Below are 26,148 nucleotides of genomic sequence, written 5' to 3'. Positions count from 1 at the left end.
TCAACTGCACCTCATTATAAGACTCACCTGGACTCCATCAGTTCATTGATAATCTCTCCTATCTTTTTATTTTATTTAACCTTTATTTAACTAGGCAAGTCAGTTAAGAACAAATTCTTATTAACAATGGCGGCCTACCAAAAGGCAAAAGGCCTCCTGCGGGGACGGGGATGGGGGCTGGGATTTTTTTTTAAAGTAAATAAAATTAAAATATAAGACAAACACACATCACGGCAAGAGAGACAACACAACACTACATAAAGAGAGACCTAAGATAACAACATAGCATGGCAGCAATACATGACAACACAGCATAGTAGCAACACAACATGACAACGACATGGTAGCAACACAGCATGGCAGCAGCACAACATGGTAGCAGCACAAAACATGGTACAAACATTATTGGGCACAGAAAACAGCACAAAGGGCAAGAAGGTAGAGACAATACATCACACAAAGCAGCCATGTGTCCATGATTGAGTCTTTGAATGAAGAGATTGAGATAAAACTGCCCAGTTTGAGTGTTTGTTGCAGCTCGTTCCAGTCACTAGCTGAAGCAAACTGAAAAGACGAGCGACCCAGGGATGTGTGTGCTTTGGGGACCTTTAACAGAATGTGACGGCCAGAACGGGTGTTGTATGTGGAGGATGAGGGCTGCAGTAGATATCTCAGATAGGGAGGAGTGAGGCCAAAAGGGTTTTATAAATAAGCATCAACCAACGGGTCTTGCGACGGGTATACAGAGATGACCAGTTTACAGAGGAGTATAGAGTGGAGTGATGTGTCCTATAAGGAGCATTAGTGACACATCTGATGGCCGAATGGTAAAGATCATCTAGCCGCTCGAGAGCACCCTTACCTGCCGATCTATAAATTACGTCTCCATAATCTAGCATGGGTAGGATGGTCATCTGAATCAGGTTTAGTTTTGCAGCTGGGGTGAAAGAGGAGCGATTACGAAACCAGGTCTAGATTTAACTTTAGCCTGCAGCTTTGATATGTGCTGAGAGAAGGACTGTGTACCGTCTAGCCATACTCCCAATTATTTGTATAAGGTGACTACTTCAAGCTTTAAACCCTCAGAGGTAGTAATCACACCTGTGGGGAGAGGGGCAGAACAAGATTAAGGGCAGAGAAAGCTTGTTGGACACTAAGAAATCTTTGTTGTAGAGCGTTTAACAAAAAATCCGGGGAGGGGCCAGCTGAGCATAAGACTTTATCATCTGCATATAAATGGATGGGAGAGCTTCCTACTGCCTGAGCTATGTTGTTGATGTGAATTGAGAAGAGTGCTAACGTCCCACCTCGACAACAGCCAGTGAAATTGCAGGGCGCCAAATTCAAAACAACAGAAATCTCATAATTCAAATTCCTCAAACATACAAGTATTATACACCATTTTAAAGATAAACTTCTTGTTAATCCAGCCACAGTGTCTGATTTCAAAAAGGCTTTACGGCGAAAGCATACCTTACGATTATGTTAGGTCAGCGCCTAGTCACAAAAAAACATACAGCCATTTTCCAGCCAAAGAGAGGAGTCACAAAAAGCAGAAATAGAGATAAAATTAATCACTAACCTTTGATGATCTTCATCAGATGGCACTCATAGGACTTCATGTTACACAGTACATGTATGTTTAGTTCGATAAAGTTCATATTTATATCCAAAAATCTCAGTTTACATTGGTGCGTTATGTTCAGTAATGTTTTGCCTACAAAACATCCGGTGATTTTGCAGAGAGCCACATCAATTTACAGAAATACTCATCATAAACTTTGATGAAAGATACAAGTGTTATGCATAGGATTATAGATAAACTACTCCTTAATCCAACCGCTGTGTCAGATTTCAAAAAAGCTTTACGGCAAAAGCACACCATGCGATAATCTGAGTACAGCACTCAGCAACCAAAACAAGCCATACAGATACCCGCCATGTTGTGGAGTCAACAAAAGTCAGAAATAGTCTTATAAATATTACCTTTGATGATCTTCATCGGAATGCACTCCCAGGCATCCCAGTTCCACAATAAATGTTTGTTTTGTTCAATAAAGTTAATCTTTATGGCCAAATACCTCCTTTTTGTTTGTGAGTTTATTTCACTATTCCAAATGCACAAGGCGCGGGCACTAAGTCCAGACGAAAAGTCAAAAAAGTTCCATTACAGTTTGTAGAAACATGTCAAACGATGTATAGAATCAATCTTTAGGATGTTTTTATCATGAATCTTCAATAATATTCCAACCGGACAATTCCTTTGTCTTTAGAAATGAAAGGGAATGGAGCTCGTGCTCACGGCTGCGCGCGGGACTAAACTCAAGGCTTTCAGCCAGACCACTGGTTCAAACAGCTCTTATTCGCTCCCTTTTCACAATAGAAGCCTGAAACAACTTTCTAAAGACTGTTGACATCTAGTGGAAGCCTTAGGAAGTGCAATCTGACCCCACAGACACTGTATATTGGATAGTCAATCACTTGAAAAACTACAAACCTCAGATTTCCCACTTCCTGGTTGGATTTTTCTCAGGTTTTCGCCTGCCATATGAGTTCTGTTATACTCACAGACATCATTCAAACAGTTTTAGAAACTTCAGGGTGTTTTCTATCCAAATCTATAATAATAATAATCATATCTTAGCTTCTGGGCCTGAGTAGCAGGCGGTTTACTCTGGGCACCTTATTCATCCAAGCTACTCAATACTGCCCCCCGTTCCCAAAGAAGTTAAAACGTAAATAATCGATCAAATTTAAGACGGGATAAAATGTGTTCAATAGCGGATAAAATGAAAGTGGAGCGAGCTCCAGGTCACGCACCCCAAACAAAACAGTCCACTTGGCTATAAACCCAGAAAGGAAAGGGCTACTTCTTCGTTTCTCAAAAGAAAACCATCAACCAATTTCTAAAGACTGTTGACATCTAGTTGAAGCCATAGGAACTGCAACCAGATGCCTCAGAAATCTAGATTCACATAGAATACCAATTGAAAACACAGTCACCTCAACAACAACAAAAATTCCTGGATGGTTTGTCCTCGGGGTTTCGTCTGCCAAATAAGTTCGGTTATACTCACATACATAATTTTAACATTTTTAGAAACTTTAGAGTGTTTCCTATCCAAATCGACCAATTATATGCATATCCTAGCTTCTGTGCCTGAGTAGCAGGCAGTTTACTTTGGGCTCGCTTTTCATCCAGACGTGAAAATACCGCCCCCTAGCCCGAAGAGGTTTTAAGGGACATGGGCAGCTGTGAGGAGGAGGGTTTACTCTCCAGGTCTTGAACAGTTTTCCAGAACTTCTTGAGGTTAGACCCACAGAGAGAGAACTGCTCCTTAAAGTAACTAACTTTGGCCTTCCGGATAGCCTGAGTGCAATTATTTCTCATTTGCCTGAGCGAGAGCCAATCATCCTGAGTATGCATTCGCCAAACGCAATTCTTAAGGTGGAGTAACTCTGCAAGATCACGGTCGAACCAGGTGCTGAACCTGTTTTTAATTCTAATTTCCTTTATGGGGGCATGTTTGAAACAATATCACTAAAAATATTTTAAAAAGAAGGTCCAAGTGTCTTCGACTGAGGGGATCAAGCGGATTCTATACCAATTTACAGAGGCCAGGTCATGAAGGAAGGCTTGCTCATTAAAGTTTTTTAGCAAGCGTCTATGACAAATCAGGACAGGCCGTTTCACTGAGCAGCATTATGAACACAGGCTGTAAAACAGTGATCACTAAGGTCATTACAGAAAACACCAAACTGATACCTATCAGGATTATTTGTGAGGATAACGTCGAGTAGAGAAGTCTTTTCTGGGTGTTTGGAGTCATACCTTGTGGGATTGGTAATAAACTGAGAAAGATTTAGGGAGTCCCATTGCTTTAGGACTTGGTCAGGTGGTTTAAGCATGTCCCAGTTTAGGTCACCTAGCAGGACAAATTCAGATTTAGTGTAAGGGGCCAGGAGATAGCTTAGGGCAGGTAGGGTACAGGCCGGTGCTGATGGAGGACGATAACCTAATTGGTGGAGTGCTGCAGAGATAGTTGTCCTTCTGGAAGGTTCTCCCATCTCCACAGAGGAACTCTGGAGCTCTGTGAGATGAACATCGAGTTCTTGGTAACCTCCCTGACCAAGGCCCTTCTCCACCGATTGCTCAGTTTGGCCGGGCGGCCAGCTCTAGGAAGAGTCTTGGTGGTTCCAAACTTTTTTCACTTAAGAATAAGGGAGGCCACTGTGTTCTTGGGGACCTTCAATGCTGCAGACATTTTTTGGTAACCTTCCCCAGATTTGTGCTTCGACACAATCCTGTCTCTGAGCTCTACGGACAATTTCTTCGTCCTCATGGCTTAATTTTTGCTCTGATAAGCACTGTCAACTGTGAGACCTTATATAGACAGGTGTGTGCCTTTCCAAACCATGTCCAATCATTTACATTTACCATTGGTGGACTCCTATCAAGTTGTAGAAACATCTCAAAAATGATCAATGGAAACAGGATGCACCTGAGCTCGATTTCAAGTCTCCTAGCAAAGGGTCTGAATTATTATGTAAATAAGGTATTTCTTCTTTTTTTTTATTAAAACCTGTTTTCGCTTTGTCATTATGGGGTATTGTGTGTAGATTGATGAGGAAAAACATGTAATTTAATGCATTTTAGAATATGGCTGTAATGTAACAAAGGTGGGAAAAGAGAAGGGGTCTGAATACTTTCAGAATGCACTGTATGTTCAGTACCAGTCAAAAGTTTGGACACACCTACTCATTCAAGGGTTTTTCTTTATTTTTATTATTTTCTATATTGTAGAATAATAGTGAAGACATCAAAACTAAGAAATAACACATATGGAATCATGTAGTAACCAAAATGTATTTTATATATAAATTCTTCAAAGTAGCCACCCTTTGCCTTGATAACAGCTTTGCACACTCTTGGCCTTCTCTCAACCAGTTTCATGAGGTAGTCACCTGGAATGCATTTCAATTAACCGGTGTGCCTTGTTAAAAGTTAAGTTGTGGAATTTCTTAACTTTTTAATGCGTTTGAGCCAATCGGTTGTATTGTGACACGGTAGGGGTGGTATACAGAAGATAGCCTATTTGGTAAAAGACCAAGTCCGTATTATGGCAAAGAACAGCTCAAATAAGCAAAAAGAAACAACAGTCCATCAATACTTTAAGACGTGAAGGTTAGTCAATCCGGAACATTTCAGGAACTTTGAAGGTTTCTTCAAGCGCAGTCGCAAAAACCAACAAGCGCTATGATGAAACTGGCTCTCACGAGGACCACCACAGGAAAGGAAAACACAGAGTTACCTCTGCTGCAGAGCATAAGTTCATTAGTGTTACCAGCCTCAGAAATTGCAACCCAAATAAATGCTTCACAAAGTTCAAGTAACAGACACATCTCAACATCAACTGTTCAGAGGAGAATGCGTGAATCAGACCGTCATGGTTGAATTGCTGCAAAGAAACCACTTCTAATGGACACCAATAATAAGAAGAGACTTTCTTGGGCCAAGAAACTTGAGCAATGGACATTAGACCGGTGGAGTCCAAATTTGAGAATTTTGGTTCCTACTGCTGTGTCATTGTGAGACGTGGAGTGGGTAAACAGATGATCTCTGCATATGTGGTTCCAACCGTGAACCATGGATGAGGAGGTGTGATAGTGTGGGGGTTCTTTGCTGGTGACACAGTTGCTGATTTATTTAGAATTCAAGGCACACTTAACCAGCATGGCTACCGCAGCATTCTACAGCGATACACCATCCCATCTGGTTTGTGCTTAATGGGATTATCAGGACAATGACCCAACACACCTCCAGGATGTGTAAGGGCTATTTGACCAAGAAGGAGAGTGATGGAGTGCTGCATCAGATGACCTGGCCTCCACAATAACCTGACCTCAACCCAATTGAGATGGTTTGGGATGAGTTGGACCGCAGAGTGAAGGAAAAGCAGCCAACAAGTGCTCAGCATATGTGGAAACACCTTCAAGACTGTTGGAAAAGCATTCCAGGTGAAGCTAGTCGAGAGAATGCCAAGAGTGTGCAAAGCTGTCATCAAGGCAAGGGTAGCTACTTTGAAGGATATAAAATGTATTTTTATTTGGCTACTACATGATTCCATATGTGTTACTTCATAGTCTTCACTATTATTCTACAATGTAAAAATTTAGAAAAACCCTTGAATTATTAGGTGTGTCCAAACTTTTGACTGGTACTGTATGTGTATGTATTTCTTTGTTTATTTTCAGTCATTGGCCTACTTTGTCAAAATGTGTTTCCGCCCGGTCTCAAACCAGGGACCTTTCCCAAGTAAGGCAAACTACACTACTTGAACTGCTTTAGGTGGTACTTGGGTGTCAGTTTGCCTGGGTGGTGGATTAGTCACTCTCAGAGCCTAATTAACTCAGAAATTGCTTTGTCTATTACCTTAATATTGATGTAGTGTTTTTTTATAAAGAAATGTCCAGGACTGTTCTATATATGTATAGTGTTGGCCAGAATTTGGCCGCAGGTGATTTTATTTGGCCCCCTTCAGTTTTCTGAGCAAAATATATACATATATATTTTTTCTTTCCCCCAAAATAGGGCTTTTACTACAAACAGAAATACTCCTCAGTTTCATAAGCTGTCAGGGTGGCTGGTCTCAGACGATCCGGATGTGGAGGTCCTGTGCTGACGTGGTTACACATGGCCTGTTGGACGTACTGCCAAATTCTATAAAATTATGTTGGATGCAGTTCATGGTAGAGAAATTAACATACATTTATTTGGCGATAGCTCTGGTGGACATTCCTGCAGTCAACATGTCAATTGCATGCTCCTTCAAAACTTGAGACATCTGTGGCATTGTGTTGTGTGACAAAACTGCACATTTTAGAGTGGCCTTTTATTGTCTCCAGCACAAGGTGCACTTGTGTAATGATCTTGCTGTTTAATCAGCTTCTTGATATGCCGCTGATATGCCGCACCTGTTAGGTGGATGGATTATCTTGGCAAAGGAGAAATTCTCACTATCAGGGATGTAAACAAATTTGTACACAAAACTGGAGAGAAATAAGCTTTTTGTGTGTTTGGAAAATGGGAACTTTTATTTCAGCTCATGAAACATTGGACCAACAATTTCCATGTTTGTTTATACTTTTTTTCAGTATAGAAACAATTAGTAGACTGCAAATTGACTGCAGTCATCCGGAACAACAGGGCTTTCACGCACGACTCAGTGTTTTATTCCTTCTCCCGTCATTTAGCTCGTTTGGGAGTTCTGCATCACTGGGCATCTCACGGCTGGATTTTCCTTTGTAGTCTGTTATCATCTGCAAACCCTGGCACATACGACGAGCGTCGGAGCCAGTATAATAGGCTTCCACCTTCCTCCTATATTGTCCTTTTGCATGTTCGATGTCTCATTGGAGGTCATAGCGGGTTTATTTATATGGGTCCATGTCCATGTCCGTGTCCCGTGCCTTGTAATTGGTAGCTCTAGCCTTTAACCCAGCATGGATTTTCCCCGTAATCCGTGGTTTTTGGTTTGGATACCTTCATATAGTCACTGTGGGGACGCCGTAGTCTATGCACTTATTGATGAAGCCTGTGACTAATGTGGTAAACTAGCCTAGCCTCTGTTTCATCGGAACCACTTCCGTATTACCATTGCTGCTGTTTTTTGTTTAAAGAAATGTTCAAGCCTGTTCTATTTATGTAGCCCTTTGGATTTGTTTGTTTATTATCAGTTATCGGCTCTGTCAAAATATGTTTCCGCCCGGTCTCGAACCGGGGACCTTTCGCGTGTGAGGCGAACGTGATAACCACTACACTACGGAAACTTAGGAAAGTTTTACTTGGTTGTCATTTTGACTGGGTGAAGGGTTCGTTGCTCCTTGGTTGTCATTTTGACTGGGTGAAGGGTTCGTTGCGCTCAGAATCTGATGAAATCAGAAATTGCTTAGTCTATTACCATTGCATTTCCACTGGTTATCTGATGACATGTCTAAAACAGTTCCATTCATGTATACTGTAGTCCAGATTTAGACGCGGGACGATTTTTTTCCTTGAGCGGATTGTTAGGGGCCCGAAACATAATTACAAATAATTTGTAGTACGCAAATTGACCACAAGAAGTCAAAACATATATAATATTTGACTAAAACATAATCATTTCAAACCTTACTTACATTTCTATACAATCAATCACATATATCTCTATTATGGATATACTTCAATATTTCAACATTTTAGATCACTTGGAACTGATTTGCTAGGGTGTTTTTACAGACTTTTATGTCCAACAATAATAATAAAAACTATGCATTAAAAAACTTGGGGGGCCAAATAAAATCACCCTCAGGCCAAATTCGACACTCATGCCGACAGCTGAGGAACCCTACTGTACGCCTATGTATTTGTCTTTTTTTTCTTAATTTTGGCCATATCTATTCTGTTCAAATCTTTGTTACCACTGCATCTCTGTGCAAGAGGCGTCAATACAGTCCCTGATTCGATTCCAGGCTGTATCACTTCCGGACCAGCGTCGTCCGGGTTTGGCCAGGATTGGCCATCATTGTAAATAAGAATTTGTTCTTAACTGACTTACCTAGTTATATAAAAGTTAAATACAATAAAAATAAATAAAACCTTTCGGCCTTTGCTTGTGAGGCAAACGTGATAAACGCTACGATATGGAAACTTACAGAAGATAGCAGAAATATTGGGAGTAGACAAACCCCTACCACCCATTTTATCCCAAATGAGCTCAAAATAAATAATGTTCACTAAAATGTGTTTCCGCCCGGTTTCGAACCGGGGACCTTTCGCGTGTGAGGCGAACGTGATAACCACTACACTACGGAAACTGAACATCAAGACGGCTTGGGTATAAGTTTGAGTGGAGGGGGGTTCGTTGCGCTCAGAACCCAATGAAGGCAGAGGTTGCTAAGTCTATTTCCATCAATGGTGGAAAAAGTACCCAACTATTATACTTGAGTAAAAGTATAGATACCTTAATAGAAAGTTACTCAAATAAAAGTAAAAGTCACCCAGGAAAATAACACTTGAGTAAAAGTCTAAAAGTATTTGGTTCTAAAGATACTTATGTATCAAAAGTAAATGTAATTGCTAAAATATACTTAAGTATCAAAAGTAAAAGTAGAAGTCTAAATACTTTAAAATTCCTTATTTTAAGCAAAGCAGATGGCACCCTTTTCTCGTTTTAGAAATGTATGGATAGCCAGGGGCACACTCCAACACTCAGACATAATATAAGAAAGATGCATTTGTGTTCAGTGAGTCCGCCAGATCAGAGGCAGTAGGGATGACCATGTGTTTTCTTGATAAGTGCGTGATTTGGACCATCTCCTGTCCTGCTAAGCATTCAAAATGTAACAAGTACTTTGGGTGTCCACAAGAATTGACCACAAGAAGCCCAAACAGATATAATATTTGACTAAAACATAATAATTTCAAACCTTGCATATATTTGTATACCATCACATATATCTTTATTATGCGTGGGAATACTTGGAACAGATTTCCAAAACTAAAATCACTTGGAAGTGATTTGCTGGTGTTTTTACAGACTTTTATGTCCAACTATAATAATAAAAAATATATATAAAAAAACTTGAGGGGCGAAATAAAATCACTCTCTGGCCAAATTCTGCCCCCAGGCCATCAGCTGAGGAACCCTACTGTAGGCCTATGTATTTGGGGGTTTTCCAGTTATTGATCAAATCTATTTTGTTAAAATATGTTTCCACCTGGTACCTTTTGGCCTTTGCGTTTGAGGCTAACGTAATAACCACTACACTATGGAAACGTACAGAAGATAGCAGAAGTAGTGGGGAAGATTGGGAGTGGACAAACCCCTACCACCCATTATATCCCAAATGACCCCAAAGTAAATACTGTATGTTTACTAAAATGTGTTTCCGCCTTGTCTCGAGCCAGGGACCTTTCACTGTGCTGTCTTGTTGCATAGCCAGACAGACAAACCTGGTTTCGAAGCAGTTTGTATTATTCTGTACGTAAATCCGAGAAAGTACATTTAATATTATATGTCACATTTTGTATGGTATGTATTAATTTGTCAATGTCCATCACCCATTTCGTATGATATGTTACAAATAAAAAGTTGTATGATATGTTACGAATTTGCAAAACATCCAATTGTTATGAATTTACAAACCGTACTATATGTTACTAATTTTGCAAAAACGTATGATATGTTACAAATTCTAGCTAGGTGGCTAACGTTAGCTAGCCTATGGTTTAGGGTTAGGGTTCAGTTTAGAAGTTAGGTTAAAGGGTTAAGGTTAGGGTTAGGGGAAGGGTTAGCTAAAAGGGTTAAGGTTAGGGTTAGGTGTAGGGGAAGGGTTAGCTAACATGCTAAGTAGTTTCAAAGTAGCTAAAAAGTAGTAAGTAGTTTCAAAGTTGCTAATTAGCTGAAATTGTCCAGGATGAGATTCAAACTCGCAACCTTTGGGTTGCTAGACATTTACGTTATATAGTTGTCGGTGATGAGATTCAAACTCACACCCTTCGGGTTGCCAGACATTCATGTTATACAGACTGGGACAATAAGAGATTGTCTTTGAGGACACTTGCCAGCTGGTCTGCGCATGCTTTGAGAACACGCCTTGGTATTCCGTCTGGCCCGGCGGCCTTGCGAGTGTTAACCTGAATAAAAGTTTGGGGTGGGATGCAGTAGGCTACAATACAAATAAAATTATTTGTTATGTACCAAGGCCATTCCCTGGCTACCATCCACTGACATTTGTTCTCCACAATGAATGTATGTAGCGATTCAAATTCAGGGTCGAGTCATCAGGCAACCAAGGCCAAGGAATGGAGAGAGAGTTGACCTGGAGGGAGTTCCAGACCTCAGCTTTTTATCAAGCAGAAAAGCAGAGATGGGTGGCTAACAAGAAAAAATTAAACACACACACACACTCTCTCACACACACACATTAGTATGTAAATATGTCAATATATATTGTAATTACTTGTTTATTTTATATGTATGCTCCATTTTATTTTAGGATTGGAGATATTTAGGCATGCAGATTATGTTATCCATCTTCCACAACGGACATGTGCAGTTGTGGTTACTCACAGTTGGTGGAAAGATCATGGTTAGGAGAGATGGTGGCTGACAAGAAGAAAAAAAAATTCAACATGCACACACATATTCTCTCTCCCTCTCTCCCACACATGCACACAATAGTCTGTGTGCTTTTGTCTGTTACAAAACATGACTCTCTCATTCACCCACATTGGACCCAATGTAAATAAATTGTAATAACTTGTATATTTTATGTATGTGCCATTATATTTTAGGATTGGAGATATTTACACCTACATATCCATTATCAAAAAGTCTTCAATAAAGTACATTCACAGGTAAAGCAATGCCTTTGGTTTATTGCATATTTCTCTGAATAAAATATGTGACCAAAAGGAAGTCGGCAGTCCTGCAACCCTTGGCGTGTGTGCAAGTTTTGTCATCTGGAGCTGAAAAATAAAAAGATGGGATCGAGGGGAGGAAGAGTGCAGTTTAAAGGTTTATCATTAATAACTGACACAATTCTATAATAAATACATATTAGAATAATAATATATAATAGAGTGACCAACAGTTAATGTATTGGGATTGTTTAGTGTTTTAATTACTTAACAAGTAGTTCCCCAAGGTGGGATCAGACCGTGTCTGAAAAGCAGCAGAAAAGGTCAAATAAGGTCACCAAAATGTCCGTTGTGGCTATACACGAATGTGATAACCACTACACTACGGAAACTGAAAGAAAGGGGAACTTGGGTGTCATTTTGTCAGGGTGGGGGGGTTCATCGAGCTCAGAGAACCTAATGAAGTCAGATATTGCTTAGTTTATTTGCATTGCATTGCCACTGGTTATTTGAAGAAATGTCCAAGACGGTTCTATTTATGTATACTGTAGGCCAGGGATCATCAACAAGATTCAGCCGCGGGACAATTTTTTTCTTGAGCGGATGGTTGGGGGGCAGGAACATAATTACACATAATTTGTAGACTGCAAATTGACCACAAGAAGCCCAAACAGATATAATATTTGACTAAAATATAACAATTTCAAACCTTGCTTACATTTGTATTTGATAACATATTATGCGTGGGAATACTTTGGAACAGATCTACAAAATGTAAATCACTTTTTGCAGGTGTTTTTACAAACTTTTGTTCTAACAATTAAAAATAACTTCTTTTTTTTTACTTGGGGGGCCAAATAAAATAATTCTGGGAGCTGTGAAACACTACTGTAGGCCAATGTATTTGTTCATTTTCAGTTATTGGCCCTATCTATTTTATATATCTATTTTATATATTTATTTATATTTTATATATCTATTTTATATATCCCAAAGGGGAATGATTATTAAATGGCTTTTACGTAATGTGATTGAAGAAATGTCCAAGTCCCCCCTTCTATTTAGTCAATTTATTTGTTGATTTAGGGTACTGCCATTTATTTGTTGACTTTATTTATTTGAGTTAGGGTACTGTCAAATTTTGGAAAAAGTGTTTCCGCCCGGTTTCGAACCGGGGACCTTTCGCGTGTGAGGCGAACGTGATAACCACTACACTACGGAAACTGACAGTTGAAAAGAAATAGTGCTGATGATTAGGAGTGGCAAACCCCGACAGCCTATTTTAACCAAAATTAGCTTAAAGTAAAATATTGTCACGAACCGAGGACCTTTAACTGTGATGTCCTGTTGCACAGACAGACATGTGACTGTTGGATCTTTCTCTGAGTTCAAGTACTTCAGTACTTACCTCAGTATGATGGCGATACAGGTATCTTTTAGAGGCACAGGATGTAGCTGAAGAGAGAGTAGTGGGAAATGAGTGATATTACACTGACAATAATTGCTCTGTGAGAGAAGAGCCTTCAATTCAACACAATTTTACTTATCCCAGCTGATCCCCTCCCAAATATTACATTTTTCGTGCTTCATGTCCAAATCAACCTAAAGAAACTCAAATTGATTGTGTAGCTCAATGCTGTCACTAACAGATCATTTCGACATAAAGAGCGGGAAATGGTAAAATAGCTACTATTGACTTTCATTAGATTTGTGCCACAAATGCTAAAACTTTTGCATTTCCCAGTGTCAGGGAAACAAAGCATGGATTGCTGTCATACCTTGTCCATAAACTGCCAACACTACAGGGTAAAGAAACCAGTCATTTTATAATTTGGATAAATTCTCGACTTAACTTCAGATGTGGAGTGCATTTCGTATCTAGTTTCCGTAGTGTAGTGGTTATCACGTTCGCCTAACACGCGAAAGGTCCCCGGTTCGAGACCGGGCGGAAACACTATTTTCCAAAATTTGACAGTACCCTAAGTCAAATAAATAAAGTCAACAAATAAATAACAGTACCCTAAGGCAGTACCCTAAAATCAACAAATAAATTGACTAAATAGAAGGGGGGACTTGGACATTTCTTCAATCACATTACGTAAAAGCCATTTAATAATCATTCCCCTTTGGGATATATAATTATTCAGTTTGAAACAAAACCCCCTTGGAGTTACATATTTACTGCGTTGCATGATATAGTTGTTTATGTAACAACTTGCTACAATTGGAGATAAATGGCAACAGTGTATGTGTATGATACGATGAACTGTGGATAAAATGTACTTTGTGTCTGACGCGACTGCGCGTGGAAATACAACTCCCACAACCCTGCACTCCTTGAAAGACGCACATGCGCTGTTCAACCCATTATTTTGTCCTCCTCAAGCAACAAATAAAGAACAGGCTGAGTGTTCTTTGATATGAATTAAATATTAATATACGGAAACATTTTTGTTCCTGTTCAATGTCACTCTTATACATGGAGTTACACGATACATAGCTTGCATCTTGGCCGGGCTGTAAAGCCCGCCGTCGGGGGATTTGAGGCCGAAAACACTGCGGAGTGACAGCACGATAGCTTGGTTGTTTAGCTATTTGGTTAGCCAACCTGCTAACGGAAGGGGTTCGAGAGGAGGGAAAATAAGATAAGAGGAATTTTGACAACTCCGTCTTTCAGGCAGAAAGGGCTGCGGCTGCCCTTTTCCTGTCAAACCTGCCGACCGGATGGCGCACCTACGCGACATGCAGAACCAGGTAGGTAGCCTAATCTGTAGGGACTGTCACCCCGTTTAGCCAAGGCGAACCCCGATGATGGGCGGGTTTAGGTGGGTGGGGGCGCCTAGCTAAACCATTACACACTGACACAGGCGACTGGAGATTTCGAAGATAGCGGAGATGTACACACCCATCCGAAATTCATTCAGCCTCCAATGTTTAATCTTGTCTCTGTCAACAACACACATCCTCCTAATCCCCATCAAGTAAACCAGCTAACTAATAACATTGTAGCATATTTTCACGATTTATATTGTAGCCTATTTGCACAACATATGATCAAATTACCTTTCTGAACTGTAATAACCTCTTTCAAATAGTTTATCCAAAACCAGAATGGCCAAATGTCTTGACAGATCCAGTTTGCGAGCTAATAAAGCCTGTATTTGTGCCTGTTACTAAATCCTGTGTTGTCACTGCTTTCCTGTGGAGCAGAATTCCAGGCTGGACCCTGAGGAATACCTCACCAAGCAGGAGCGTATTGGGAATATTCCATTTTATTTGGAATGGCAACCAGACAAAATTAAAAGGGCCTATTTATATAATGAATATGAATTCAGAGAGCAGAAATGATTAAATCATTAATTAGAACTCTCACTAAAGGCTTCAGTTATACAAAAGTTATACTTAAATCCAAACTGGTTCTCTAGCAAATTCATAAGAACGTTTCACTCCATGATAAAGAATGGCCTTTTCCTTTTTATTCAGATTACAACCTCGCTCTTTCAGTTATTGAAATGGAAATCATCTCCCAAATATCACTTTCTTTTTCAATTTCTATTTAATCCATCAGAAAAAAAATGGAACAAATAATACAACAAACATTGTGATTAAACTCAAATATACTAATAAATAAACAAAACGTTTGGGGAATAAAAAAAGTATCTTTGTAAATTATATCATAAATTGTATTTATTATTTATTTAACCACTTAGGCTAGTTGAGAACAAGTTCTCATTTACAACTGCGACCTGGCCAAGATAAAGCATAGCAATTCGACACATACAACAACACAGAGTTACACATGGAATAAACAAAACATACAGTTAATAAGAAACAACAACAACAGAATAAAAGAAAACAAAAAGTCTATTTACTGTGAGTGCAAATGAGGTAAGTCAAGGCAATAAATAGGCCATGCTGGTGAAGTAATTACAATATAGCAATTAAACACCGGAATGGTAGACATGCAGAAGATGAATGCGCAAGTAGAGATACTGGGGTGCAAAGGAGCAAGATAAATAAATAAATAAATACAGTATGGGGATGAGGTAGGTAGCTAGATGGGCTGTTTACAGATGGGGTATGTACAGGTGCAGTGATCTGTGAGCTGCTCTGACAGCTGGTGCTTAAAGCTAGTGAGGGAGATATGAGTCTCCAGCTTCAGAGATTTTTGCAGTTCGTTCCAGTCATTGGCAGCAGAGAACTGGAAGGAAAGACGACCAAAGGAGGAATTGGCTTTGGGGGTGACCAGTGAGATATACCTGCTGGAGCGTGTGCTACGAGTGGGTGCTGCTATGGTGACCAGTGAGCTGAGATAAGGCGGGGCTTTACCTAGCAGAGACTTGTAGATGACCTGTAGCCAGTGGGTTTGGCGACGAGTATGAAGCGAGGGCCAACCAACGAGAGCGTACAGGTCGCAATGGTGGGTAGTGTATGGGACTTTAGTGACAAAACGAATGGCACTGTGATAGACTGCATCCAGTTTGTTGAGTAGAGTGTTGGAAGCTATTTTATAGATGACATCACCGAAGTCGAGGATCGGTAGGATGGTCAGTTTTACGAGGGTATGTTTGGCAGCATGAGTGAAGAATGCTTTGTTGCGATATAGGAAGCCGATTCTAGATTTAATTTTGGATTGGAGATGCTTAATAATGTGAGTCTGGAAGGAGAGTTTACAGTCTAACTTTACACCCAGGTATTTGTAGTTGTCCACGTATTCTAAGTCAGAGCCGTCCAGAGTAGTGATGCTGGACGGGCGAGCAGGTGCGGGCAGTGATCAATTGAATAGCATGCATTTAGTTTTACTTGCGTTTAAGAGCAGTTGGAGGCCACGGAAGGAGAGTTGTATGGCATTGCAGCTCGTCTGGAGGTTAGTTAACACAGTGTCCAAAGAGGGGCCAGAAGTATACAGAATGGTGTCGTCTGCGTAGAGGTGGATCAGAGAATCACCAACAGCAAGAGCAACATCATTGATGTATACAGAGAAGAGAGTCGGCCCGAGAATTGAACCCTGTAAATAGGACTGGTGGAGTTGTCACACATGAAGCTAACAAACATATATGGAAATGTCTGCTCTACCCAAAATTACAACCAACTAATTGCAGCATTACTGTAAAAATGGAAGAGGAAAGTGGAAGGGGGAAAAAAGTAGGGAACTTGTCTGTCGGCCCTGCATTGAAGACCATAATTGTTTAAAGAAAATTGTGATAAAAGTATACCAGTTTAATTTAAGGACCAAAACATTGACAGCTGTGCCATATAGATTGCAAAATAGTTGGGAAGAGATTTTTGACGTACCGATTCCATGGCACATGGTTTATGAACTGATACGCAAAACGATGCCGGATTCAAAACTTAGAATTTTTCAATTTAAATTATTATACAAAATTCTTGCAACCAATAGAATGTTATATAGGCTGTATCACATCTGGCCGTGATTGGGAGTCCCATAGTCCCATAGGGCGGCGCACAATTGGCCCAGCGTTGTCCAGCTTTGGCCGTAATTGTAAATAAGAATTTGTTCTTAGCCGACTTGCCTAGTTAAATAAAGGTTAAATAAAAATAAAATAAATGAACAAAAAATTATATGGGGGATACAACCTTCCCAGCTCTGCAGATTTTGCTGCAAAGAGACAGAGTCATTAGATCATATGTTTTGGTACTGTCCATATGTAGCTTGTTTTTGGTTGCAGGTCCAGGAATGGCTGAAGAATTGCAACATTTACCTGCAGATAACTCTGCAGATAGTACTACTGGGTGATTTGAAAAGTCATATTAAATCGATCAATAATATAATAATACTTTTAGCAACATTTGTATTTATTTACAATCTGTAGAAATTATGAAAATAGAAAGGTTCAGAACTTTTGTGAAACATCACACCACAGTTGAAAAATATATGGCAAATAGAAATCCAATATGGATGGTGTTAAGAGATAGATGGGAGGGGTTGAATGGAGCTGAAGGTTGTGAATAATAACAACTAATAACAACAAGATAACTAATGTAAAACATACTGTGTCTGTAAAACGTATATAGGTTCAGAACTTTGGTGAAAGAAATAGATGGGAGACGTTGAGGTTAGAGGAAGGACAGGAGTAAAAACCAACAAACTATAACTACTGTAAAATAGATTGTGCCCGTAAAATGTATATGGTACGTATAAAGCTGGAAGTAGAAGCCACTAGTTTACTCCAATTAGGGGAGGGGTGGTAGCGTTAGAACTTAATAAAGGAAAATATATTGACTGGTATTGTATATACAACTCATTCCAGGGTTTTTCTTTATTTTACAATTTTTTACATTGTAGAATAATAGTGAAGACATTAACTATGAAATAACACATATGGAATCATGTAGTAACCAAAAAAGTCTTAAACAAATGTAAATATATTTGATATTTTTGATTCTTCAAAGTAGCCACCATTTGTCCAAACTTTTGACTGGTACTGTGTGTGTGTGTGTGTGTGTGTGTAAACTCAGCAAAAAAAGAAGCGTCCTCTCACTGTCAACTGTGTTTATTTTTAACAAACTTAACATGTGTAAATATTTGTATGAACATAACAAGATTCAACAACTGAGACATAAACTGAACAAGTTCCACAGACATGTGACTAACAGAAATGTAATAATGTGTCCCTGAACAAAGGGGGGGTCAAAATCAAAAGTACCAGTCAGTATCTGGTGTGGCCACCAGCTGCATTAAGTACTGCAGTGCATATCCTCCTCGTGGACTGCACCAGATTTGCCAGTTTTTGCTGTGAGATGTTACCCCACTCTTCCACCAAGGCACCTGCAAGTTTCCGGACATTTCTGGGGGGAATGGCCCTAGCCCTCACCCTCCAATCCAACAGGTCCCATACGTGCTCAATGGGTTTGAGATCCGGGCTCTTCGCTGGCCATGGCAGAACACTGACATTCCTGTCTTGCAGGAAATCACGCACAGAACGAGCAGTATGGCTGGTGGCATTGTCATGCTGGAGGCTCACGTCAGGATGAGCCTGCAGGAAGGGTACCACATGAGGGAGGAGGATGTCTTCCCTGTAACGCACAGCGTTGAGATTGCCTGCAATGACGACAAGCTCAGTCCGATGATGCTGTGACACACCGCCCCAGACCATGACAGACCCTCCACCTCCAAATCGATCCCGCTCCAGAGTACAGGCCTCAGTGTAACACTCATTCCTTCGGCGATAAACGCGAAAACGACCATCACCCCTGGTGAGACAAAACTGTGACTCGTCAGTGAAGAGAACTTTTTGCCAGTCCTGTCTGGTCCAGCGATGGTGGGTTTGTGCCCATAGAAGACGTTGTTGCCGGTGATGTCTGGTGAGGACCTGCCTTACAACAGGCCTACAAGCCCTCAGTCCAGCCTCTCTCAGCCTATTGCGGACAGTCAGAGCACTGATGGAGGGATTGTGCGTTCCTGGTGTAACTCGGGCAGTTGTTGTTGCCATCCTGTACCTGTCCCGCAGGTGTGATGTCCGGATGTACCAATCCTGTGCAGGTGTTGTTACACGTGGTCTGCCACTGCGAGGACGATCAGCTGTCCGTCCTGTCTCCCTGTAGTGCTGTCTTAGGCGTCTTACAGTACAGACATTGCAATTTATTGCCCTGGCCACATCTGCAGTTCTCATGCCTCCTTGCAGCATGCCTAAGGCACGTTCACGCAGATGAGCAGGGACCCTGGGTATCTTTCTTCTGGTCTTTTTCAGAGTCAGTAGAAAGGCCTCTTTAGTGTCCTACATTTTCATAACTGTGACCTTACTTTCCTACTGTCTGTAAGCTGTTAGTGTCTTAACGACCGTTCCACAGGTGCATGTTCATTAACTGTTTATGGTTCATTGAACAAGCATGGGAAACAGTGTTTAAACCCTTTACAATGAAGATCTGTGAAGTTATTTGGATTTGTATGAATTATCTTTGAAAGACAGGGTCCTGAAAAAGGGACGTTTCTTTTTTTGCTAAGTTTATATATATTTGCATACAAGTATATGGGGGACTGGAAGTGATGCAGACAATTACATTGATGGAAGCTACAATCTATCTGCAATATTAAAGCTGATCTGCCCCATAAAATAATAATAAAAAAAGCTTACTAGGTCCTTCTATGATGTCACTGCTTTCTTGTGGAGCAGAATTCCAGGCTGGACCCTGAGGAATACTTCACCAAGCAGGAGCGTATTGGGAAGGGCTCCTTTGGAGAGGTCTACAAGGGCATCAACAACCGCACCAAAGAGGTGGTGGCCATCAAGATCATTGACCTGGAGGAAGCCGAGGACGAGATCGAAGACATACAGCAGGAGATCACTGTACTGAGTCAGTGTGACAGCCCCTTTGTCACCAAGTACTATGGCTCCTACCTGAAGGTAAAGCTAAAACGCATAGATAGACAGAGACTGAAAGAAACACACACACACAGACATACATATCACTCATACACAAATATATACACACACGCACACAAACTCACACACTCTGAGACTTCTGCCGATGTTCAGGTCAAATCTCACAGCAGGCCTTCGCATTGAAAACATCTCGGTCTCTGTTTCTCCAGGGCACTAAGCTGTGGATCATCATGGAGTATTTAGGTGGGGGATCAGCTCTGGACCTGGTAAGACAATGCCTTTCCTAATTGCCCCTGAGGGGATAAGTACAATTGTATTTAATTGAATCAATGCCAATTTTTTGATAAATAAATGCTGACTTAGATGTCTGATTAATAAATTCTGACTTACAATACAAAGGTATGAGTTGGAAAATGAGTTGGAGGATGTACACAGCACACGTATTTAGCAGAAATCTAAATAGGCTCTCAGCAAGAAACTCCCTTTCTCCCTCCCCCGTTTTCTTTCTTTCTCTTCCATTATCTCCGTCCCTTCCTACTATTTCTCTCTCTTCAGCTACGTCCTGGGCCTCTAGAAGAGACGTACATCGCCACCATACTGAGGGAAATACTGAAGGGACTGGAGTACCTGCACTCTGAGAGGAAGATCCACAGAGATATCAAAGGTGCAGGCTGCTCCCTTTGGTCCTCTATCAATCTGTCTATGCAACAGGACAGCACCCCCTAACAGAATCCCCCACCCATCAAAATGATACCCTGAGCCTGCACTCTCCTGGCAGTTTACATAGTGTAGTGGTTATCACGTTCGCCTAACACATATTTTCAAAAAGTAAACAGCAGCTGCTGTGGCTGCGGAACCAACTTTTCATTCCCCAAACTAAAGGTCTCAGTGTCTGCACATGTGTTTCATCTACTTGACGCACAGTCTCTGCTCGGTCCAGGTCCCCGGTTCAAAACCGTGTGGAAACATGTTTTGATAAAATAGATAGGGGCCGATGACTGAAAATAAACACACATACATACAGTAGGCCTATACAGTATATACAATAAGTAGAACAGTTTTGGACATTTCTTCAAATAACCAGCAACAATGAAATGGTAATAGGCTAAGCAATATTCTGCATGTGATACTCATAAACCTGCTACTCCGAAAGCACAAAGACTTCATTAGGTTCTAAGAGTGATAAATATTCAGTCCTGCAGTTGAGTTTATGTAAAGTGCACAAGAAATGGGCCTGCCAATAATAATAATCCTTATTCCAATCTCCCATTTTAGTTTTGTTAAAGATATTCTCCGGTACTTTTGCATACTTTTTAGCCAGTAGTTCTGAAAGTAGCGCCCACGAGCCAAAAGTGGTCCCCGAAAATTGCATACTACGTCACAAATGTGTACAGCACGTCATTGCTCTCTCTACTGTGTTTGCATTGTGCTAGCTGTCACTCAAATGACAAGGGGCTGAATCTCATTGGCTGAAACTCAAACTGCTAGGGGGCTGGCCCACGTGGGGGTGAATGTGGGGAAAATGGCACAGCACAGCTTCCAGAAAACTGTCGCTTTTAAACTTGGGATTTTGTGGCTAATCGAGGTAAGACAGTAACTCTCCTCATACACTACATGGTATGCGGACACCCCTTCAAATTAGTGGATTTGGCTATTTCAGCCACATCTGTTGCTGACCGGTGTATAAAATCGAGCACACAGCAATGCAATCTCCATAGACAAACATTGGCATTAGAATGGCCCGTACTGAAGAGCTCCATGACTTTCAAAGTGGCACAGTCATAGGATGCCACCTTTCCAACAAGTCAGTCAGTCCAATTTTGGAAATGCGTACTCTGGAGTGATGAGTTACACTTCACTATCTGGCAGTCTGACGAACTAATCTTGGTTTAGCGGATGTTAATGCCCTAGATTTTGGAATGAGAAGTTTGACAAACAGGTGTCCACATATTTTTGGTTATGTAGTGTATATTATGCAGGTATGATCTACACGTTGGCACATCCAGCCAAACAAAAAATGTCAAAGTACCGGAGCATGTCTTTAATAGTTAACCCTAACCCTAAAGACTGATCTGGGAAGACCATGTGGAACGGGGCCTTAGTAGAAAGCCATAGGTGCCATTGGATATACGGTTCAGCCGACACAGATCTGTCCAGTCCAAGATATCTTCAGAACAGGTTTATTACAGATACTGGGTTTAACCACACCACACTCCTTGTTTTGACTGCCTACTGTGTAAGTGTGTGTAAAAGTGGTTCTATTGAAGCTATTGGAGGCTGTTGAGGGGAGGACGGCTCATAATAATGAATGGAATGGACTTCATGGAATGGTATCAAACACATGGAAACCAGGTCTTTGATGTGTTTGAGACCATTCCATTTATTCTGTTCCAGCCATTACTATGAGTCCATCCTCCCCATTTAAAGTGCCACCAGCCACCACTGATGAAGGAATAGAAATAACCATTAGTATTGGCTTACATGACATACCATAGAGTAGACTGTGGGGGTATACAGAATATATTATGACAAGGTGCCATGGTATAATGCAAGGGGCAATGCCAAATAAACTTAGAGAATAAAGACCTATTTACTGGTAAGTAAACGTGACTGGAATGTATCTAAGGTCTTGCATGAGACCAGAACCAACGTGGAATAGTGGCCAACTGCTTCATGTGGAAAGGGACAGGCTTTTAGGCTATATGCAACATTTAGCTACATACAGTACCTACATATTGTAGCAACATTTTATAATTACATGAGGCTACATAAAATACTCCAAATGTCCACAAACACGGCTATAACTTTAACCTGACAACATGAGTAAAAGAATATGCCTAAAACGATATGGCGTTACTTATGTGCTATACCAAGACTAGCAAGCTAACGTTAAGATGACTGGCTAACATCTTGGCTTAGCTAGCTAGCAATTGCATGAAGCACATGGAAAAGGAAAACATGGTACCATAAACATGGTAAATAACTAAACTGCCTTAGCAAGCAATGACATGTCACAGTACTTACAATTAGATGCATGCACTAAACACAGGTCAAATTCAATAAAGTTGAACAGTCCAAGGAGCTTCTGACCTCGATCTCACTCGGGAAGATGGCCGGGCTCAGTTCACCGGGAATGACGAACTGTGATTGGCTGATATAGGTACTACTAATGAAAAATAAAGGTTGTTGGGCTGCTGAAACGACTGGCTAACTGTTAATTAATGGTGCTCTTTAGATAACAGGGTAGTGCTGTGATCTAACGTTACCGATAAACAACATGTATATTGTTCAATCTTGTTATTACATGTCGTTACAGTGTTAAAACAGTAGATGTTCTGATTCATCAGGGGCTGGAGATTTTGCAGGAGAATCATCCATAAAAACAGATTTCTACAAAGCAATAGCTGTAGGCCAATAGATCGACATAGAGAACATTAATTGCCATCTTCTTTTTGAATGATGTAAGTGTTGTGATGATATCTATTAAATCTAAGTTCTCACTGTAAGTCACTTTGGATAAAAGCATCTTCTAAGTGGCATTTATTATTATTCTAATATATTGACCACCAACCTTGCTGTCTCCCTCCCCTTCTCCCTCTCTCTGTGGCAGCTGCCAATGTGCTGCTGTCAGAGCAAGGCGACGTGAAGCTGGCAGATTTTGGCGTGGCGGGCCAGCTGACCGACACCCAGATCAAGAGGAACACATTCGTGGGCACTCCCTTCTGGATGGCGCCCGAGGTCATCAAACAGTCGGCGTACGACTTTAAGGTCAGTAGCCCCCACGGAGTTGGCAGTTGGCTCAAATATGTCCTAGTCTGTAGGGTTGTCAGAGTGTCAGCAGGGTTTATTTACGTTAGTTCAGGATATTCAATGAAACTCCAATCTGAGAAGAGCCTCTTATTGTCAATTAACATTTTTCTATTTTTGAATTGGAAGATCGTTTCACTTCCTTAATTGACGTGGAATTTACATGAATCCTGCTGCTGTTTAATTGTTTTTGATGTCAGGCTCTTTATACATGTTCAGCACATCCCTTATGAATTCTGTACACATAAATATTAAGTGTGTCTGTGTGTGAGCACATATGTTTTTATCTGTGTATACTTGGATGTCTTACACTTGTCTGGCTTCCTCCCAGGCGGATATCTGGTCCCTGGGCATCACGGCCATTGAGCTGGCCAAAGGGGAGCCCCCCAACTCAGACCTGCACCCCATGAGGGTCCTCTTCCTCATTCCTAAGAACACCCCTCCCACCCTGGAGGGATCCTACAGCAAGCCCTTCAAAGAGTTTGTGGAGGCCTGCCTCAATAAAGACCCGCGCTTTGTGAGTCAATTACTTTCTCCGTAGAAGTACTCCATTGACAATGATTTTCTGTTGAGTGCTAGGCTTAATCTGGGTTCTGGGAAACTGGCCCTGAGAAGTCTACTTGTTTGAGGGGACTAGCAGTAGACGACCAGTAGACAATCAAGAGCATGACTTTGTAGGCAGCCTTCCATAAAAGAGAACACGTGTACTTACGCTGTTATAAGCATTTGTTTGTTTTATTCATAGAAATAAACTTACAATACCTCTATTTTGTTGCTGGGGCACCTATATTTAGAAGTTTATCATAAGACCAACATCATTTATACAGCGCTCAAAGCAGCCATATTTAGTATGGGAATGAATGCGTGTCTTTGTACTACGCTCTTTCCCTCCATAGAGGCCAACAGCCAAGGAGCTGGTGAAGCACAAGTTCATTACACGCTACACCAAGAAGACGGCCTACCTGTCGGAACTCATCGACCGCTACCGTCGCTGGAGGTCCGAGGGCCACGGGGAGGAGTCCAGCTCAGACGACTCAGATATGTGAGGCCCTTAACACACACACACAAGCGCAGACATATACAGTGCACAATGGATGAAGCAGTTTTGAAACACACACAGACAACCTAACCAACATATTGAATATTTCTGACTGGCTGTAGATATAGAACATGCAGTTCTCTATTTTACGTGGTACTGAATTAAACATCTCAAACAGACCTACTGTCTCTTCTTCTTACAGGGATGCTGATGGTGACGACAACCAGAGTCCCGTGTGGACCTTCCCCACAGTCCGACCCAGCTCCATGAACAAACTACAGAAGGGATACACACACTCCGATACAGAGGTGAGACCATGTTGGTGCACATTTAAACACACAAACAAACGGTTTGGGCTGGGACACTGTGTGAATTTATTTTTGTCTTTTTTTTTAGTCTGCAGATTCGGTGAAACGCCAACCCAAGTCACAGTGTCTGTCGGCATTGGTCACTCCCATTTTCAAAGAGGTAACAAGTTACAGAAGTTACTTATTAGAATGTCCACATTGTGTGGACAATACAATTTTCCTTTTCTATTAACTTTATATCTATGCTGAAATCGAACTAATCTCTGTGTTTGTCCTGTCCAGTTAAAGGAGAAGCGGAGGGCTGCTGGAGGTGGCGTGGGGGCCATCGAAGAGCTGGAGAATGCCTTTAACCTGGCTGAGGAGTCCTGTCCCGGCATCTCTGACCGTCTCGTGACACACATGATGGAGAGAGTCTGCAGGTGAGTCTGGCTTCAAGCACACCCACACACACAATTCCAATACACTTCAGTGACATCCTTTTCTCATCTCTTGTCCTTTGTGACTAACCCCACTGATCTGAAAGGACAAAGAATAAAAGGTGAGGTATGACTATAAGGACAAATGAGTGCAATTCATTGGAGTCTTATCACTTCAGTGTCACCTAGTCACTCATTTAAATCTACCCTCTTCTATTCATCAGGTTCTCTCTCAATGGTAACACCACCCCCTCCTCGCGGTGAACCCCTGCTGGCTGCTACTCCAAATCCCCTTCCGTCTACTTCTATTCCCCCTCAGACCGTCCAACATCCCCCCCATGGACCACGAAAACCCCTCTGCCCCCTAGACCACCTGACCAATCTCCCAGAGAACTTTTAATTAGTTATGATTCAATATTTTTACAGTTTTTCTTTATAGAATGGAGAGTATTTAAGACAACAACAAAAAAGCCATGACATTAAGAGTGCTGTGTATACCTGTTAGATCGAGAGAGAAACAATCCTAAAATAAAGTCTATGGAAACGTCTATGGGTTTGTGAGCTTGTCTGTTGCATCACATGCATGGGTGTTGCAGGTTTTCTATTCAATGTATTTCAACAAATAACACCCGAGTCAAATACATATTTTAAATAATTCAGGTGTGCTGGTTTAGCTTGCCTGGCATATGGAGTTTGCACCTTTGGCACTATTCCATTGTGCTTGACACAAATCAAGCACACAAGTATTGCAAGTGTTTGATATATATATTCAATCTGGATCTGAAGCAAATTCTCTGAACATTTTGTTCAATATAAAAACCACCATCCC

At 41.0% G+C, this 26,148-nt stretch overlaps 1 protein-coding gene and 4 non-coding genes across 6 annotated transcripts; 2 read left to right on the top strand and 3 right to left on the bottom strand.

Moving 5' to 3' along the window:
* Positions 1 to 7,757: 7,757 nt before the first annotated feature.
* Positions 7,758 to 7,830, bottom strand: trnav-cac (transfer RNA valine (anticodon CAC)). Its single transcript has one exon. It is a non-coding gene; the product is annotated as a tRNA-Val (tRNA).
* A 953-nt stretch (positions 7,831 to 8,783) lies between these two features.
* Positions 8,784 to 8,856, bottom strand: trnav-cac (transfer RNA valine (anticodon CAC)). The gene has a single exon. It is a non-coding gene; the product is annotated as a tRNA-Val (tRNA).
* Positions 8,857 to 12,555: 3,699 nt separating this feature from the next.
* On the bottom strand, positions 12,556 to 12,628 carry trnav-cac (transfer RNA valine (anticodon CAC)). Its single transcript has one exon. It is a non-coding gene; the product is annotated as a tRNA-Val (tRNA).
* A 657-nt stretch (positions 12,629 to 13,285) lies between these two features.
* Positions 13,286 to 13,358, top strand: trnav-aac (transfer RNA valine (anticodon AAC)). Its single transcript has one exon. It is a non-coding gene; the product is annotated as a tRNA-Val (tRNA).
* A 403-nt stretch (positions 13,359 to 13,761) lies between these two features.
* Positions 13,762 to 25,867, top strand: stk25b (serine/threonine kinase 25b). Of its 2 annotated transcripts, XM_029726207.1 has the most exons (12): positions 13,762 to 14,158; positions 19,540 to 19,770; positions 19,959 to 20,015; positions 20,305 to 20,413; positions 23,360 to 23,517; positions 23,888 to 24,073; positions 24,453 to 24,598; positions 24,798 to 24,903; positions 24,992 to 25,063; positions 25,186 to 25,322; positions 25,427 to 25,441; positions 25,544 to 25,867. In XM_029726207.1, the coding sequence occupies exons 1-12, from the start codon at positions 14,129 to 14,131 to the stop codon at positions 25,581 to 25,583; spliced, it is 1,287 nt and encodes a 428-aa protein (XP_029582067.1). In that variant the 5' UTR covers positions 13,762 to 14,128; the 3' UTR covers positions 25,584 to 25,867. The 2 variants fall into 2 exon arrangements, with proteins under 2 accessions (XP_029582067.1, XP_029582068.1); XM_029726208.1 differs by lacking the exon at positions 25,427 to 25,441 and having other exon boundaries at positions 13,763 to 14,158.
* The last annotated feature ends 281 nt before the right edge of the window (positions 25,868 to 26,148 follow it).

This window comes from Salmo trutta, chromosome 31, assembly GCF_901001165.1.
Source record: "Salmo trutta chromosome 31, fSalTru1.1, whole genome shotgun sequence".
Classification (NCBI taxonomy): Eukaryota; Metazoa; Chordata; class Actinopteri; order Salmoniformes; family Salmonidae; genus Salmo; species Salmo trutta.
Note: the sequence above shows the minus strand (reverse complement) of the source record. Positions and strands in the feature narration are given on the sequence as shown.

Coding starts and splice junctions, on each gene's coding strand:
- stk25b (XM_029726207.1), top strand. CDS start 14,129: ATGGCGCACCTACGCGACATGCAGAACCAG. Junction 20,016..20,304: donor GGGGATCAGCTCTGGACCTG/GTAAGACAATGC, acceptor CTCTCTCTTCAG/CTACGTCCTGGGCCTCTAGA. Junction 24,904..24,991: donor ACACACACTCCGATACAGAG/GTGAGACCATGT, acceptor CTTTTTTTTTAG/TCTGCAGATTCGGTGAAACG.